At 47.8% G+C, this 18,262-nt stretch overlaps 1 protein-coding gene across 1 annotated transcript in view; it reads right to left on the bottom strand.

Annotated features, from left to right (window-relative positions):
* MROH7 (maestro heat like repeat family member 7) overlaps window positions 1-15,324 on the bottom strand; it is a 40,594-nt gene extending 25,270 nt beyond the window's left edge. The window contains exons 1-8 of the mRNA XM_059898703.1: window positions 14,094-15,324; window positions 7,767-7,840; window positions 6,346-6,429; window positions 5,326-5,405; window positions 4,893-5,022; window positions 2,565-2,660; window positions 1,937-2,041; window positions 1,588-1,723 (exon numbers count right to left, since the gene is read on the bottom strand). Of these exons, the coding sequence (XP_059754686.1) occupies window positions 1,588-1,723; window positions 1,937-2,041; window positions 2,565-2,660; window positions 4,893-5,022; window positions 5,326-5,405; window positions 6,346-6,429; window positions 7,767-7,840; window positions 14,094-15,324 (1,936 nt within the window). The remainder of the gene's footprint in view (window positions 1-1,587; window positions 1,724-1,936; window positions 2,042-2,564; window positions 2,661-4,892; window positions 5,023-5,325; window positions 5,406-6,345; window positions 6,430-7,766; window positions 7,841-14,093) is intronic.
* Window positions 15,325-18,262: the final 2,938 nt, after the last annotated feature.

The raw sequence follows: 18,262 nt of genomic DNA, 5'->3' as shown, positions 1-18,262 counted from the left end.
ATGTGTGGGCTCCTTATTTTCTGCTGAAGGAAACACATTTCAGGAACATTTCCTGAGCCTAACTGTGGCCTGGAGTGGGTCCTACCTGGGTCTCCCAGGGTGTGCGAGACACAGGCATAAGAAAGGGCCACTGAGGCAGAATAACATATGGACTAAGCATGCAGGTTGTTTGTAAAGGGAAGGAGATTGAGACCTAGAATCAGGCAGACCCAGATTCAAATCCTAGCTTTGCTGCTTCCTACAGTCAGGGGGCCTGGATAAACCATTTCACTCCTTGAGAATCTAACAGGGTGGGTTTGTCTTAGGGTCACCAGATAAAATACAAGATACCCAGTAAATATGAATTTCAGATAAACAATTTTTAGTGAAAGTATGTCTCAAATATACCAAAAAGTATTTACCTTTTATCTGAAATTCAGATTTAACTGGGTGTCCTATACTTTTATTTGCTAAATCTGGCAATACTAATTTGGTGTATACTATTCCTGTCCCTAAGACTGATCATTAACATGGCTTATATCACCTTCATCTATCACTCAGGAGGTCTGAGTGGTTCCTGGGCAGCAGGGGAAATCTCCTAGGGGCTAAATCTTTGCCCCAAATGCTAAAGAACAAGAAGAGCAGGGACAACAGCCATATCCCAAAACGCTGAAACTAATTAGATGATCCTTGTAGGGATGGGGAAAAAGGAAACTCTATTTGGCAAGTACCTATAATGTGTGGAATGAGCTGGCCTTTTTACATATATGATCTCATTTAATCTTCCAAAAAGCTTGTGAGTTATATCCTATTGTGCCTTTTTTTACAAATGAGGAAATCTAGGCCTTGACAAGAAAAATACTTGCTTAAGGTCACACAGCTAGGAAGGGCCAGAGCTAGGTCTTATACCCAGGTCACTCTGCCTCCAGAGCCAGGGAAGTTTGAACAATGTGCCAAGGTTCCTTGGTTTGGAGCAGAGTTGGGACTCTGGAGAAAGGAAGGAGGCAAGTAACAGTTGATACTGCACACCTCAGGTGCAGTGCCAGCTGGGTTTCTGTGGCAGCCCATACCATATCGCTAGCTCCCTGCAGCTGAATCCAGAGATGTACTCCCACCTACAGGTTTTAGCCACTCCAGGTTCCAAGATAGGACCTGTTCTTTGTTCATTCATCCAATAAATATTCACTGAGCACCCACCATGTGCCAGGCCCAGGGCTAGATCTTGGGAATACAGTGGTGAACAAGACACAGACTCAAATGAACTTATAGTCTAGTGGGGGAAGACAGACCAAAAACCAGGACATTGGGGCTATTATGCCTAGGTGTACATGGTGGCATGGGAATGTGAAAACGAGAGTCACAAATTAAACTTGGAAGAATGAGGAGAAGCTTAAATAGAAGCATTGCTTAAGTCAAAATGGGTTTGTTTGTCACCTCTGTCTCCAAGTTCTGTGGGGACTAAGTTTTCACACTGATTTCCAGACCCCATTGGACTCTGTGTTGGTCTCCTTCATATCCCACCAGTGCCTTGTTGCCATGGCTTCATTCAATTTCTAGGCTGAGTACCTGCTCAAAAGCCTTGTTTTAGAGGCACTCCAAAGGGCTTACGTTTTTGAAGCTCCAAGATGGTGTAGAGGATGGTGATGCCGTCCAGAGCCTCCCGGCCAATCTCCTTGTCAGGATCCCCGATGCGAATGATGAGCCTCCCCAGCAGAAGCCCCAGTGCCGGGAACCCCGAGGACATCTGTTTGTGTCATAATCTTAGGGATTGAGACTTATAGGTTTAATAAGGCTATACAGTAAATGGTGAACAGAGCTAGATGGTCTGGCCCTGAGAGCTGAGCCCTCTGAGGATAGTGGGGACCCCCTGGGAATCTCTGGATGGATGCACAGGCTCCCTCAGAGCTGGGAAGATTCTCCCTAGGAGTGTCCCCTCCCCCCTCCCAGGGCCACTCACAAAGAAAGGCAGGGTCAGAAGCGTGTGGTTCAACACAGAGACATTGCTTTTCACAGCCCGTGCTCTCTCATGGGCCTTCCCAGAGTTCATCCAGGGCCCCAGAGGCTGTGGGGAAAAGGGCAAGACTCAGAGCTACAAGTTGGATGCCAGCGTCTACTGCCCGGATGGGCAGGCCAGCCTTCACCAATCATCAGGAAGCTTCTAGGGAGAGCATAAAGACAATCCGCCATAGCCCTCCTCCTCTTCTTAGAGCATAGGGAGACATGGGGTCCAGAAGCTGAGGACAGACATGGGGTCCAGAAGCTGAGGACAGGACAGAGGGAGGACAAAGGTCAGTGAGGAGAGAGATGAAAGGTGGAGAGTCTTGAGGATAGGAGAGAGAGACAGGAACAAGAATTTAGAAAGCAAGGATATGGGGACAGCTGTAGCAGGAGTATGGGGGATAGGGAGAGAGTGAAGGGGCAGGAGTTTGGGACGTGGCCTGTGAGAGGGGCAGGGAAGCAGGAACCTGGCACAAGATGACATCCTGAAGGAAAATCACTCTTTCTGGGTCCAGCCCCCCACCCCCAGATCTCCCGAGTCAATTCTCCATTCTCCTCCGCCCTTGCTCTCCTCCCTGCCTCCGTACCTCCAAGATGCTCTTCAGCCCAGCAGGAGTGGGGTCCTCAACACAGAGGGCATTGAGAAGTGTCTGCAGGGCTTCCAAGGTCTGACGGTAAAGTGTCTGTGGACAGGAGGAGGACCAGGCCACTAGGGAGCATCTGGAGCAGACCCCAGCCCTAGGCAACCCCTGGTGTGGGTCAGGGGAAGAAGGGGGACTCGGACCCAGGAGAGCTGCTTTCTTGTCCCACCTCTGAGACTAACCTTGGTGTGTGATATTGGACAAATTACTTGCCCTCCATGGGTTACAGTTTCCTTCTTGACAAATTGGCAATTATTACCTCTGCCCTTCTTAGCTTACAAGGGGAGGAATCAGAGGCCCAGCATTTACTGAAAATCTACCACGGGCCAGGTGCGTGCCTCGTGATTTGCACAACCATATCATTTTGTCCTCAAAGTGTTTTTCTCATTCTACCAATAAGGAGACACTTGTCCAAGGTCACAGAACAAGGAAGTTTCGGTTTGTGAGGAACATGAGAAGATGGGTGGGAAAAAGCTCTGGAACTGTGAGAGCTAGATCAACGGACGACCAGCGTGACTTATATTATTGTCTCTGGGGAAGTGTTCTGATTCTTCTTTAAATTACTACTCCTAGATCCAAATAGATTTTCTAAGTTGCCCCTTCCAGGAGCCATCTCTCTTCTGCCCGGTTGTCTCTTCCTTCCTCAGCCACACCACAGTCCTGAAATTACCTTAGGAGGGTGCAAGCATTACACACACACAAGGCTGAGCAGTGTTTTGAGACCCTCTCTCCCCTGCCTCCCCTCTTCCCACCGCTCTCCACATCTACCTTCCGGGTTGTCTTTGTCCAGGCTTCCTGAGTCTGTGCACACCAGGCTTACACCACCACCACCAAGCAAGCCTCGTTCACCGACTGCCTCCTCCTTCCCTCCCATCTGTGGCCCATCACTGTGCAGCACTGCTCTGTTCACACCCAGCAGGGGTTCCCCCACCTCTCCTTTGGGTCTTCTCTCAAGTGCACCACCTCCGGGACTCAGAACCTTCACGCTGGGGCTGGTCTGGCCCCCAGAGCTCTCTCACCTCACCCTCTGGACTCCAGCCACACTGCCTCCTTATCGCCCTTGCAGTCACCATGTTCTGTCTGTCCTCAGGCTGCCGCACAGGCTCCTCCCTCTGCCTGGCACACTCTTCCTTCTGCCATCCCCTTCAACTAGTCAGCTCCTCTGTGACCTCTCACCTCCAGCGCCATGAGCCCTGACCCCCAACACACTCAGCCTCCCCCGATTCCAGGCTCTTCATAGTCTTCATAGCATCAAGTACTTCTTGCTTGCAACACGTACCACTGTTGTGATTTTGCATTTATTTGTACGATACTTTGATAATCTGCCCTCAGCCCTACTGTAGCCTTCCCTTGTACTTCTGGATTAGGCATCAGTTAATATTTGCTGAATGAAAGGATGCATCCATGTGCCTCACCCAGAGCTGAAACCCCTCTCCCTAACCTGCCCCACTGACCCCATCCTACAGGAAGGGTCACCTCTGATCCCTCCTCCTGGGACTATCCTGCAGGGGTTTGAAGATGCTCATGGGAGCCCCTTGAGGTTCCACTTCCAGGCCTCAGCCCCAACTCGCCCAGTCCTCAGGCCTTTTCCTCCCACTCTTGGCCACCTCCTGAGGCCATGCCAGCATCTGCCCACATCCTTCTCATGGGGCAGAGCCCAAAGTGGACGGTGCTTCAGATGGGGGATTCTTTATTCTGCAGATTCATACATTCACCAAATGTTTATCAAGTGCCTACTCAGGCCAGGAGAGGGGAGGTGAACTGCCCAAGCTACTTGAGTAGTAGTGTGAAGATCAAATCTACCTCCCAGGGGACTTCCCTGGTGGCGCAGTGGTTAAGAATCCGCCTGCCAATGCAGGGGACACGGGTTCGAGCCCTGGTCTGGGAAGATCCCACATGCCGCGGAGCAACTCAGTCGGTGCACCACAACTACTGAGCCTGAGCTCTAGAGCCCGAGAGCCACAACTACTGAGCCCACGTGCCACAACTACTGAAGCCCGCGTACCTAGAGCCCATGCTCCGCAACAAGAGAAGCCACCGCAATGAGAAGCCCGCGCACTGCAACGAAGAGTAGCCCCCGCTCGCTGCCTCTAGAGAAAGCCCGCGCGCAGCAACGAAGACCCAGCGCAACCAAAAATAAATAAATTAAATAAATTAAAAAAAAAATTTTACCTCCCAGAACACCTTCCTCTCCCTGCTGGGAGTCCAGGCACGTGCCTCGCTCTGAGGACGCCAGGCAGCCCCGAGGCCCCACTGGGGAGGGCCCTGCCTCACCTGTCTGGCCTCAGCCTTGTCCTCGTCTTTCTCCTGCATGGCCTGCACCGAGGGCAGGGAGAGCACACTCTTCACGCACGTGTTCACCAGCTCCGACCGTTCCCGCACGTCCAGGACGAGCTGGGAATGACTGAGGGAGAGACAGAAAGCAAGGGCATGGAGCGAGGGGGGGCCTGGGGCTGGAGGCAGGAAGCGAAGGATGCAGGGCTGGGATGAGGGCTGAGATTCAGATCCACAAAAGCGCGAGATGAGGAGGGGAAGAGGAGGGAGGTGGGGTGCAGGGCAGACAGCCCCGGCAGGGGCTGGGCAAAGGGAAGGGAAAAGGCCCGGGACTGGGCTAGGGCCACACAGAGCAGAGTGGCCCCAGAAGATACAGGCGGAGCCCGTGGGTAGAGGGAATGTGGCGGGGGTTCAGGGAAGGGGCCGTGGTCACCTCAGCTGGGTCAGGGTCTCCATGACTTGCTGGCGGGCGGAGCTCAAGAGAGAATCCAGCGGCTCCTCCTGGATCTGCTTCTGGACGGGGGACCATGGAGGTGTCGAGGAGGGCACAGGCCACTGCAGACCACCAGGGCCGAGGCCACTCCTCCTCACAGGGAGCAGGCCACGCAGCCCCTCGGCGTGGGCAGCCTCCACAGCCTGCCTGGCCTCCAGTGGGGGGAGCCAGCTGACTGCTCAAGCCCTGTCCAGAGCCCTCAGTTCAAGGCCACCAAAAACATGACAAGCCCTAGCCTGCTGCAAGCCCCCCATGTAGGGCTCCGGAAGAACTGTTTCAGCAGCCCCATGGTGGGGAAGTATATCTAAACCGTGGACCAGCCCAATGCAGAGAACACCACGCGTGGCCCTCGAAAGTGGTCCGGTTGAATTCCTTTAAAATGTCCTTCTAATTCCTCACTTTTGATCTAGCACCAAAGACCCATAGGTGCTCAATTAACATTAATTAAATGGAAGTATCAAAGGCAAGGATTTTTTCTCTCTTTATAGCTAAATATAATTCTGGAAACTTCAGTGGTTATCCCAGCCCAAACATTCTGGTGGCTAACTGAGAAGTGACTGTATTTAGCAAAGAGAAAAGGAAAGTTCCTTCAGAGGTTCCCCATCAGAAGGAATTTTGGGGGAAATAATGTATAAAATAATTACGACTGCTCCCAGGTGCCTAAGGCTTTACAATGAACTAACCTTTGGGTTCTGTCCTCCCAACAAGCCAAGGACACAGGTTTTATCACAGTCATTTGTGAGGTATTAAGAGCGAGGCTCAGAGAGGGGAAGTGACTTGGCTGAGCTCCCCCAGGGTAGGTGGGGGGCAATTAGAGGTGGAGCCGAGACTCAAGCCCAAGTGTCTGTGCCTCGACTGTCCTCTGCCCATCCCACCCCACTCCAGCCTCATCAGTGGGTGGACTCAGGACTTCCGCCCCCTCCCCGCCCGGATGTCACAGACCGCAAGTTGCTCACGCACCGTCATCTTCTTCATCGTGGTCTTCTTCTCTTCTTCCGCGTCCAGCACATCCTGGCTCTTCTGGAGGCTGAGGGCATTCTCGACCTCGGGGGCAGCGGAGGGCAAAGCCGCAGGGTGAGAGCCACACTGAACCCAGCCCTCAGGGACTGTCCCTACACCCCCCTTAGCCACCTGCCACCTGCAGGCAAGCCAGCCTCCTTCTCCCCAGCTGCCGGCCCCCAGCATCAGCTCAAGACAAGTGAGAAACCACAGGGGAACCTGAGGGGGGTGAAGACTTGAGAAGATCATGGTGGCAGCAGGGAGGTTGGGGATAATCCCTGTAGGCCAGCATTTGGGGGAGGACCAGATATCAGGGACTGCAAAGCATTCTCTCCTCTCCAAGCAAGGGAGAAGAGGCAGGAGCCAATGGGACAGAAAGGGTCCCAACACCTCAAGCTGAAATGCCATTGTAAGTGATAAGAGCCTTCTAATATCTATCCTTCTTAAGGGCACACACCAGTCGGATTAAGGCATTCTGCAACCTGAGAGAGGGAAAACATTAACCAACGTCTAATCTATTGGTTCTCATTATCGTAAGGCAGAAGAAGAAAGAAACATGAAACAGATAAAATATATAGTAAAGAAAGCAAAACAAGAAAATCTAATGGACAGTGTGGTGTGTCAAAGATGCCACAAGCTCTTTCCCACCCCTCCTGTCAAGAGAACAGGTTGCACGGCCTGGCCTGGGTGGACCCCCTGCCTCCAGACTCTGTCCGCCAACCAGGCTCACCCATGCTCCGTGTGTCACACTCACGGCCACCAGCCTGTCCAGTCTACCCGCACTGGCCCTCACCAAGGCCTGTAGATGCTGGCTTTCTCTGGCCTCCCGAGGCCTGCGGCATGGCCAAGACCTGGGTTGGGCTTGTGTCCTGAAAAAGGTCATTTCTAGCTTTTCTCCCCACTCCGCCTTTTTTTTTTAATTTGGCCATGCCGCGCAGCTTGCAGGATCTTATTTCCCCGACCAGGGATTGAACCCAGGCCCTACCAGTGAAAGTGCCTAGTCCTAACCACTGGACCGCCAGGGAATTCCCTTTTCTTCTGCTTTTAGAAACCTTCTCACAATTCATTCCATGGTTTAAAAAACTGTTATTGAGCACCTAGGATATGCCAGGCACTGCTCTAGATGCTAGGAATACAGCTGGGAATGAGACAAACAAAAACCCCTGATTTATGGAGGATGCATCCCAGTGCAAGAGAACAAGAAACAAGATAAACTTATAAAGCCTATTGTGCTTCAGATGATGATGAGTACCAAGGAGGAGAGACGAGCCAGGCAGAGAAACAAGGAATGCTGGGGGGGGGGGGGGGGTGCGGGGGCGGCGGGCGGCGCGGGGGGAGAGGGCATCCCAGAAAAGTCAGGTGGGTGTTAGCAGGAAGCATACCAGAGCTATTTCGTTGCCATCCTCTCTCTGCCCTGGCACCTTCACCAGACATGAGGCTACTTCATCGAAGGCTCCTGCAGGTCACAGTTTCATTGAGGAGAGAAGAGGAAGGGTAAAGATATGGTGTAGCAGAGTCCCTTCCCACTTCCCCCACTGGGCCCCTCCAATCCTTACTCCGCCAGCAGCCAGACTGAGCTCCCATCCCTAAAACCCTTTATGGGCACCCCATTTCACCGAGCATAAAGCAAGCATCCTTGTTAGTGTCTTCAAGGCCCTGCCAGGTCAGTCTCCCCTGCCCACCTCCCCAGCCTCACCTTCCCCTGCTCTCCCCTCGCTCCCCATGCGCCCACCACACTGGCCTCCTTCGAGGCCCAGCAAGCTTCCCCCTCAGGGCCTTTGCACAGGCAGTTTCCTCTACTTGGGCCGCTCCACTGCCACACCCCCTTGCTGAGGTAGAGCCCCATCCTTCAGGTCTTTGCTTGCCTGCCACTCCTCAAAGAGGCCTCCCCTGGTCTTCAGGCTAATGAAAGGCCCACTGTGATCCTCTTGTGCATCATCCTATTCTCTTCTTTCAGTTGTTATCACAATTTATAGTTAAACTCTTATTTGTTATAGTAGATACATGCTATTTTGTCAGCCCCAAAGTTCCTCATCTTTCTTCTGGTGAAAAAGCCTCTGTCTTCCATGTAAGCTACTCATTCCATATAGCTAGGTGAAGCTGCAAACCACACCCATCATCCCTCTTCAAATAAGGGTGGGCTTTACACCTGAAACTAATATAATATTGTCAATAAACAAACAAATGAATAAAGGTGGACCTGGAACACATGCTTGGCCAGTAAGAGATTCCCATGCCCCCAGACACAGTGATTGGTCCAGCTATGGGCACTTGGCTGAGCAGGGCCAGTAGAGCCCTTGACTTAAGAGGGCTGAGGGGAAGCCCAAGGAGAGAGACCCTGGAACTTCAGGGGCAACTTGGCCACCAGAGGCTACCAGAGGATGGAGTCAATAGTGAGAAGCAGAGACACCTCAATAGTAGTGAATACAGCTAGCACCAAATCTTGGCTCCTAAGTACCAAAGGAACAAGTCTCCTTGGAGAAATGGCTGATTCTAGGACTTGGGCAGAGAAAGTGCAGGATGAGCCTGAGACATCTTGTACCAGAAAACAAGGAAGAGAGCCCAAGGAATTATGGGAAGACGTCAAAGAGATACAAAGCTTGCTCAAAAGGGATTCCTTGGTTAAACTGGGGAAAGTTTGAGTATCACAATAAATGATGGTAGCAACAGATTATGGTCCATCGAGTAAACTAGGAAAACATAAGTCCATACTAATATAAATAAGTAAATAACTAAATTGAAAGTTTGATGATGAATGGTATATTTACATAGTTTCAAAGTACCTCCTTAATATTTTAACATAATATTTAATACATAATATTTACTAAAAAGAGGTAAATAATGACTTTACAGTGGAAAACCTTGGCAGCAACCACTGTACTCAAGTGATCAAAGTGAACATCGCCAGTAATGGAACAAATAAAAATCATACACCACCAGATAGGATGCAGTGAGGAAAACCAAGCATCACGTCTGTGCTATTCCTGCCAAAGATGTATGACATGAATCTGATCACGAGGAAACATCAGATAAACCCAAAATGAGGCACATCTTATAAAATAGCTGGCCTGTAATCTTCCAGTGTATCAGGGACATAACAGTCAAGGAAAGTCTGAGGGCTGAGGGAAACAAAACAGATGAGACAAAAAAGAGCAATGAATGATTCTGACCTGGATCCTTTTTTAATAAAGAACATTACTGGGACAATTGGTGACATTTGAATGGGGCCTGATGATTAGATGGTAGCAGTGTATCAGTATTAATTTCCTGATTCTGATGATTAACTTTTATCCTTTATTGTAAGAAACACATATTAAATTTCAAGATTGGTAGGATATCATTTGGCAACTTATTATCAAATTATTCAGAAAAAATTTTTATACTGTACTTTTGACTTTTCTGCAAGTTTTTATTGTTTTAAATTTTTTTAAAGAATGAGGGATAAATAGAGGCATTTTCAGACAAAAATGGAAAGAGTCAGCCATCAGCAGAATTCACTAAAGCAAATTCTAAAGGATGCACTTTAGGCAAAAGGAAATTAATCCCAGATGGAGGGTCTGAGATGCAACAAGCAAATAAAAAAAGAGGTTAATATTTTGGTAAATGTAAGAACATTAACTACATAAAATAATAATAATGTTTACAGGGTTAAGAAAAAGATAGAATTAATATACATTACCAGGAGAGCATATAAATTGGTGGTGAGGGGGGATTAAGTGGGGTTAACATGTTTCTAAGTCTTAAACTGTCTGGGAGGAAGATAAATGCATTGATCAGTTGGACTTTGTGATAAATTAAATACGCACATTGTAACTTCTAGAGAATCACTAAAAGACTTAAAACAGTATGTAACTTCCACACAAGTAACAGAGAAAAGAGGGAGGAAAAAACAACCCCAAAACTAAAAAAGGAGTAAAAAAGAAATATAGAGCAAGCAGAACAAAGAATACAAACATAAGATGATAGAAATCAAGCTATCCATAATTGTAAATCAACTACACTTCAATTTAAAATTAAACAAATTTTTTAAACTATCCATAATTACATTAAATATAAATGGACTATGGGTTGGAAAACACAGTTTATAAAGAAGACAATGCTACATAAATTGATTTATAAATTCAATGAAATTCCAATGAAAATCTAACAGATTTTTATTATATTTTATGGAAATTGACAAGCTGTTTCTAGAATCTATATGGAAAGTAAATCACCTAGAATAGACAATCTTGAGAAAGGACAAAGTTGGAGGACTTACAGTAAAAAATATCAAGACTTACTCTAAAACACAGTAACTACGGCAATGGTTAAGGATAGACAAACAAAGGAACAGAAAGAGTCCAGAAATAAACCTACGCATATACAGTCACTTGACTTACCTCAAAGGTGACACTGCAATTCAGTGGAGAAAGTAGGTCTTTTCAATAAATGGTCTGGAGCAATTAGATATCCACATGGGGGGAAAATGAGCCTTAAGTCCCTCTCTCACACTGTTTTCCAAAATTAATTCATGATGCATTATAAATTTAATGTGAACGAAAAAACAATAAAACTTCTGGGGGAGAATATGAGACTATTTTCACAACCTTTGGGTACACATATCTGGATTATATCAATATAAAGAACTTCTACAAATCAATAAGAAAAAGACAACCCAAATTTTTTAAATGAGCAAAAGACTTGAACAGGCACTTCATGAAAAAGGATATACAGGGACTTCCCTGGTGGTCCAGTGGTTAAGAATCTGCCTTCCAATGCAGCAGACACAGGTTCGATCCCTGGTCAGGGAACAAAGATCCCACATGCTGCAAGGCAAATAAGCCTGCACACCATAACTACTGAGGCTGCACGCCACAACTAGAGAGACCGTGCACCACAACTAGAGAGCCCATACGCCACAACTAGAGAGTCTGCGCACTCAGGAGCCCACGTGCCACAGCTAGAGAGAAGCCCGCACGCTGCAACAAACAGCTTGTGTGCAGCAACTAAGACCCAACACAGCCAAAAATAAATAAATATATTTTAAAAAAGGATATACAAATTGACAATAATCATATTAAAAGATGCTTAACATCAGTAGTCATCAAAAAATGCAAATTGAAATCACACCGAAATATCATTAGACACCAAACAGAATGGCTAAAATTTTGAAAACTAACAATACCAAATGTTTGTGAGGATGTGAAGCAGTTGGAACTCTCACAGGTGAGATGGTAAATTAATTCAACCACTTTTGAAAAATTGGCAATATCTACTAAAGCTAAACATATGCTTATGCTATGACCCAGAAATTCCTCTTCTAGATAAATAAATGTATCTGTGTACCAAAAGACATGTACGAAAATGTTCAAAGTGACTTTATTCATAATATCCAAAAAGTAGAAAAAATCCTAATGTCCATCAGCAAAAAATGGATAAACAAATTGTGGTATGTTCATAAGATGGAATACTACAAAACAATGAAAAGAATCAACTATGATACATGCAACAATGTGGATGAATCTAAATGACATCATGTTGAGCTAAAGAAGCCAGAGTCAAAACAGTATATACTGTAGTATCCTATTGATAAGAAGTTCAAAAACAGGCAAAACTAGTCTATGGTGATACAAATCAGAATTGTTCCCTCTATGGCTGTTGATAACTGAGGGCAACTTGTGAGGGAGGATGTTACTACTAGCATCTACTGGGCAGAGTCCAGGGATGCATCTTACAATGCATAGAACAGCTCCCCACGCACCCACACTCACACAACAAAGATGTAGCTAACACAAAATGTCAATAGTGCCAAGACTGAGAAATCCTGCCCCAGAAGAAGAGGTATTGATTGGAAAGGGTCACAAGAGAAGGTTCTGGGATGCTGGAAAAGATCTGTGTCTTGATCTGGGTGGTAGTTACCAGTGTGTATAGGTATGTAAATATTCATCAAGCTGTACACTTAAGGTTAGTAGTGCACTTTACATATTTTACTGATATATGTTATATACCTTGAAAAAGTTTTTAAAAGACAAATACAGTTTGAAAATACATTGCTTTTAAAAATACAAATGGACAAAATGCTCCTATTAAAAAACAAAAATTGGGGCTTCCGTGGTGGCGCAGTGGTTGAGAATCTGCCTGCCAATGCAGGGGACATGGGTTCGAGCCCTGGTCTGGGAAGATCCCACATGCCTCAGAGCAACTAGGCCCATGAGCCACAACTACTGAGCCTGCGCGTCTGGAGCCTGTGTTCCACAACAAGAGAGGCCGCGATAATGAGAGGCCAGCACACCGCGATGAAGAGTGGTCCCCGCTCGCCGCAACTGGAGAAAGCCCTCGCACAGAAACGAAGACCCAACATTGCCAAAAATAAATAAATATAAATAAATAAAATAAATTAATTAATTTTAAAAAAAAGAAAATAAGGTATGATTCATGGTAGCAATAAGAACTGTAAAGTACCTAAGAATTATCCTATCCAAAAATGCACTAGTCTTTTATGGAGAATTTTTTAAATTCTAGTAAAGGATATATCCTATATAAAGTAAAACTCGGAACTTCCCTGGTGGCTCAGTGGTTAAGAATCCACCTGCCAATGCAGGGGACATGGGTTCGAGCCGGGGTCCGGGAAAACCCCACATGCTGCGGAGCAACTAAGCCTGTGCGCCACAACTACTGAGCCTGTGTGCCACAACTACTGAAGCCTGCATGCCTAGAGCCTGTGCTCCACAACAAGAGAAGCCACCGCGATGAGAAGCCAGCGCACCGCAACGAAGAGTAGCCCCCACTCGCCTCAATGAGAGAAAGCCCACGGGCAGCAACGGAGACCCAGCGCAGTCAAAAATAAATAAATAAATTAATTAATTAAAAAAAATTTTGTTTAAAAAATAAAAAAATAAAGTAAAACTCCAATAGATGGATAGATTAATAACATTCCAATAAAAATGCCAGAAAGATTTTTTGAGGACCTAGACAAATGCATTTTAAAATGTATACGGAAGAATGAGGGTGTTCAAATAGCCTCCAGGCCATGGTGTGGATGCTGTTGTCCTCAGAATAGTTTCGAGAACTTTAAAGAGGGATTTTCACCCTATCAGATATGAATGCATACTTGCAAAGCCATGGTAAATTTTTTTAATTGCAATATGGTATTGGTGCATGAACAAACAAAAATATTTGGAGATATAAATAATTGGGAGAAGATCCTCACAACATCAAAAACTGGTGGGGGATTCATTTACAGAACTCTTGCACATCAGAAGTGAGCCACAGGTTCCAGATAGGACCCCAAGGCTTCACTTAGGTGGGGACCTCAAAAACTCAAGCCTGCCTGCTCCACTGTTCAAACTTTGACTTGAGAAGACAGACCTGAAATTTATCAATAAAGAAAGGAAGGTATAGTTAGTTAGTTGACTTGTAATTTGGACAGAATGAAAGTATTATTATATGGAGAATATTATATTACAGTTAAGAAAATTGAAACTCAGAGAGATTAAGTAGCTTGTCCCAAGTCACACAGCAAGCACTAGATCTCTCATGCATAATTAATATATTGCATGTTATTCATTGCATGCTGTTCCCTTCTCACGTATAGTAAATATATTGCATGTTATCCATTGCATGCTCTTCCCTTCCTTTCCCCTCTCCTCTCCCCTCCCTGCCCTGCAAGTCTGAATAGAGTTCTTCCAGGTCAGTGTCCTCTCTGGGGCTGGCGCTCTGGCCTTACTCACCCTGAGGGATGCTCTGGAAGGCTGTGGAGTCCTTGTTCATGGTGTCACTGGTGGGGAACCTCAGTGGGAACTGGCCCACCTCGACACTAGTCATCTTGCTCCAGCTCCCCGGACTCCCCTCCAGGGGCACCGTGTGGATGCTGTTGTCCTCAGAACAGTCCTGCTGGCTGCTCAGTGTCGGGGTATAGGTGTCACTGGAGATGAGGCTGGAGACCAGGCTCAGAGTCTCATTGGAGCCCAGGATCGGGGTCATGCACGAGGGTGGAGAAACGGTGGAGTTGGGTCCCTGGGTGCTGGAGTGCAGGCTGATAGCCTCGCTGGAACCAGGAACCAGCGTCAAGCACGAGGCCTGAGTGACAGTCATGTCCAAATCAGACTTGGGATTGTCATTTGAAGCCATGTTGATGGTTCCCTTGGAACTCGTGTTCCAGGCTGCACCAAAGGTTCTTTTTGAAACAGATCCAGAGATGTTATGTGAAACCAAAGTGATGGTCTCGTTCATGCCTGGCATTAGGGACCCAGGAGAACTTGGAGCTGCATTCAGGTCCAGCTTGGAGATGTTTCCTGAGCTCACACTGAGCAGCTGATTGGAATCAGGATCCAGAGAAGAGTTTGGGGCTGGAATAAGGAGAGCTTTTGAGCCTGGCCTGGAGATGCTTTGGCCCAGAACAAGGGTTTCTTTTGAATAAGGCCTTTTAAACGGGTTTGATTCAGGCCTGGAAGGATTGGAGTTACTCTGACCCAAATCAAAAATCTTGCTTGGGAGGGAGCTGAAGGCCTCCTCAGAATCTGGCCCAGAGTGGTTCCCCAAACTCAGACCCTGGGCTTCCATAGAGCCAGGGCTCAGAACGAGGTTTGAGGCTGGACTTAGGGCCCCCTGTGAGTCAGCTGTTGAGATGTGATTGGAATCCAAACCCAGGGCTTCACCAGAGTGGGCAGTGGTGATCTGGAGGGAGGCTGGAGCCGCGGCCCTGCTGTCATCAGGTCTGGGGGTGTTATCAGATGCCAGGCCAGGGGTCTCCTCTGAGACAGGACTCAGAGTTGGATTAAGGTCTGGATCAAGAACCAAGCCAGGACTCAGGGGTGGATTCAAGATAGGAACAAGGTCCGTGTCTGGGTTGGGCCCAGAGATGGTGCCAGAGCCTAAACCAGGCGCCTCAGTGGAATTGAGAGTGGGTATCATCTTTGTGTCTTCACGGAGGACCAGACTAGCCCCTGGATTCATGGCCATGCCTGGTCTGGAGGTCTCTCAATGCCACTGCCCGATTCTGTCCAATAGCCTACTGTTGAGCTCCCTGCAGTGCTCCTGAGAGGTAGAAAGGCAAATTGAGCCTCACCTGTTGAAACCCTTCCATGGCTCCCCACCATCCTTAGCATGAAGTCCCTGGGGCGACTTACGAGGTCCTTCATGACCACGTCCAGCCCACCTGTCCAGTCCCGTCCTGCACAGCTCTCCCCTGGCTCTCTCAGTTCCAGCCCCATCCCCTGTGTTCCCTTCTTTGACCACACACTGCTCCCTTTCAGCTCACGGCCCTTAAATGCAATTGCCTTGTCCTGGAACCTCCTCCTACCATCCTTGCCGATCCCACCCTTCTGAGCAAATGATTCATGGCACTTTATTCCAATGACTTGTTTAGTGGTCCAGCCCCTGCTAGAGATGAGCTCCCCACTGGAGAGAACTATGCACATCTTAGTGCCAGGGGCATCCCCAGCACCTAACACAATGCCAGGTCCACAGTAAGAAGTCCACAAATACTAGACAAATGAGGATCCCCCTTAAGGCAGAAAAAGGGAAGGGGGAGCCTCCTTACTTACCCTACTTCCAGCCAACCCCTAAGTTTCTAGAACTATTCTGTGAATGACTGTGGCTCTAGATTCCCAAAGCAGCCTTGACAGAGCTGCCCACTGCCCTTAGCAGTTTGCTCTGGGTGAGGCAGACTACATGGAGGAGAACCTGGGGCAAACATCCAGAACAGAGCCTGTCTCAGCCCAGCAATCTGACTGCTGGGTGAACTCCCCAATCCTCCCACTCTATCCCACCCCCATACCTGGGCCACCCTTCCTACGGGAATTGTAGGGACAGCTCACCTGCGTGCATGGTGTTCTTAAGCAGGAGTTGGTCCCTGGGAGGAGATGCAAAAGGAGACCAAGTCAGGCAAGAGTGGCTTTTTCAACACTTACTGAGCAAAGTCTAAAGGCCAGGCATGCACATCTGCTAACAAAAGCTCCCTGCACACACACACAGAGTCCCAGAAGTTAGATATGATTACTGCATTATATACTTAAGGAAGTGGAGGTCAAGGGGAGGAAGATGACCCACCCCACTGGCCCTCAGGGCAGCCAAGGCCACCTCTTTATGCCACCTGACTTCCTATCCTCAATGGCTTCCCATTGTCTTCAGGAGAGAGTCCCCAATCCTTAGCAGGACCTAAAAGGCCCTTCTGTGTCTGGCCCCAACTCCCTTTTCTCCCTTCTTGCCCCTCCACACTCCCTCTATACCCCACCTCTTCATTCCAACATCCCTCAACTCCTTTGAGTTTCTCCGAAGAGCCAAGCTCTCAGGTTAATTCTGGCCCTCCACAGGTTGGGCACCACCTTCTCCAGCCGCATTCCCTACCACCCACAGCTTCACCCCTTCAGATTTCAGCTTATATGTTATGAGCCTTCCAAGTTCCCCAGACAGGTGAGGTCCACTTATAAGTTCCCAGGGCATCTTATCCACTTCCCTTTCTTGGCACACAGTATCTGGTTTCCCCATTAGACAAGAAGATCCGTAAGAATCTAGCACAGCACCTGGCACACAGTAAATTTTCAATAAATGAGCTTGTTATTTCATCTTTTTATCTCTTCTTCATTCATTCATCCATTCTGTCACTAGTTCATTTCAACACGTGTTCATTTATTATTCATTTATGCACTAACTCATTCACTAAGTCATTTACTCATCCCGTAAATTTTGCTGTGCATGTTTATGGCTTGGCTTTGGAAAAACATAGATTTGGAGTCATGTTGTCCTGGGTTCAAATCTCAGCTCATTCTCTTAGTAGTGTTAGTAAATCTGGGGAAGAGACACTCCCGCTCTGGCTCTCATCCTCCTCATCTCTAATGTGGGGAGCATAAAGCCTGCCACCCAAGAGTAGTTGAAGTCTCAGTGTCTGGCATGCAGCCCACGTGGCCCACTGAAGGTCTTCTCTAAATGTTAGTACTTGTTCTGTTATTCTCTGCGAGGCATTGTGGGCAGAGAGCAGTAAGGTGCTCAGAGCCCAGTGGGACCTGCCTTCACCCCCAAGCAAGCAGTTCATGCAGAGCTTTGCAATCTGCCTCAGAGGAAGGAAGCGTTCACCTACCATTAGCACCAGAGGTGATTTTAACCTGAAGCTAATGAAATTTAAAATATCAAGGCTCCTTGCTCATATAGTTCTTTTCCAAAGGGACTGTCCTTAATTTTGTGTTCACATTTTGTCTTCTACTTAAAGAGGAGCCTCAAACTTATAAAAAGCCTCAGGTTCCAAAAAACCCTGGATCACCCCACCCGAATTCTCCTCTCGTGAAACACACACGCACACACACACACACACACACACACACACACACAGGCCATAGTTAACAAAGGGAGGCATTTTCAACCTGGAAAAAAATATGAGTCAGGTACAGCCTATGATGCAGTCAGCAGGATTTTGTAAGGCCTCACTGGTTTAGCCTGTGAAAGAGAATAATTTCTACCCCTCTGATACAGCAGATGCACAATACTGGTCACTGGGCAGGAAGGCACACGTCCCAGCTCTGGCTGACCCTCCTTCATCCATGAGAAAAGAGCGATTTCCCCCACTTTCTCCTGTTCCCTCAGTCCTCCTCCTCCACCCTGCAACAGACAGGCAAGGCTTCAGAGCTGCCTGACAGTGGGGGGTAGCCCACATCTTACCCTCCACCAAAGGGAAGTTGTGCACGGGAAGAGTGATGGTTGTTGAGGGGCTTGGGTGGGACCCAAGAGAGCTAAGGGAGGTCACTGCACAGCTGCCTATTGGCCTTTGCCCCCAAGCTCTGGGGCCCCAAATAAGGAGAGTAGAGGGAGGCCATAAAACACCTAGTCCAGTCAGAGACCGAGAGAACCATGCACCGATTCCCATCCTCTCTCCTCCACTTCTGTGAACCCTTCCAGGCCCTTAACA

Source organism: Balaenoptera ricei, chromosome 1, assembly GCF_028023285.1.
Source record: "Balaenoptera ricei isolate mBalRic1 chromosome 1, mBalRic1.hap2, whole genome shotgun sequence".
Taxonomy (NCBI): Eukaryota; Metazoa; Chordata; class Mammalia; order Artiodactyla; family Balaenopteridae; genus Balaenoptera; species Balaenoptera ricei.
This window is presented reverse-complemented; position numbering and strand designations above follow the sequence as displayed.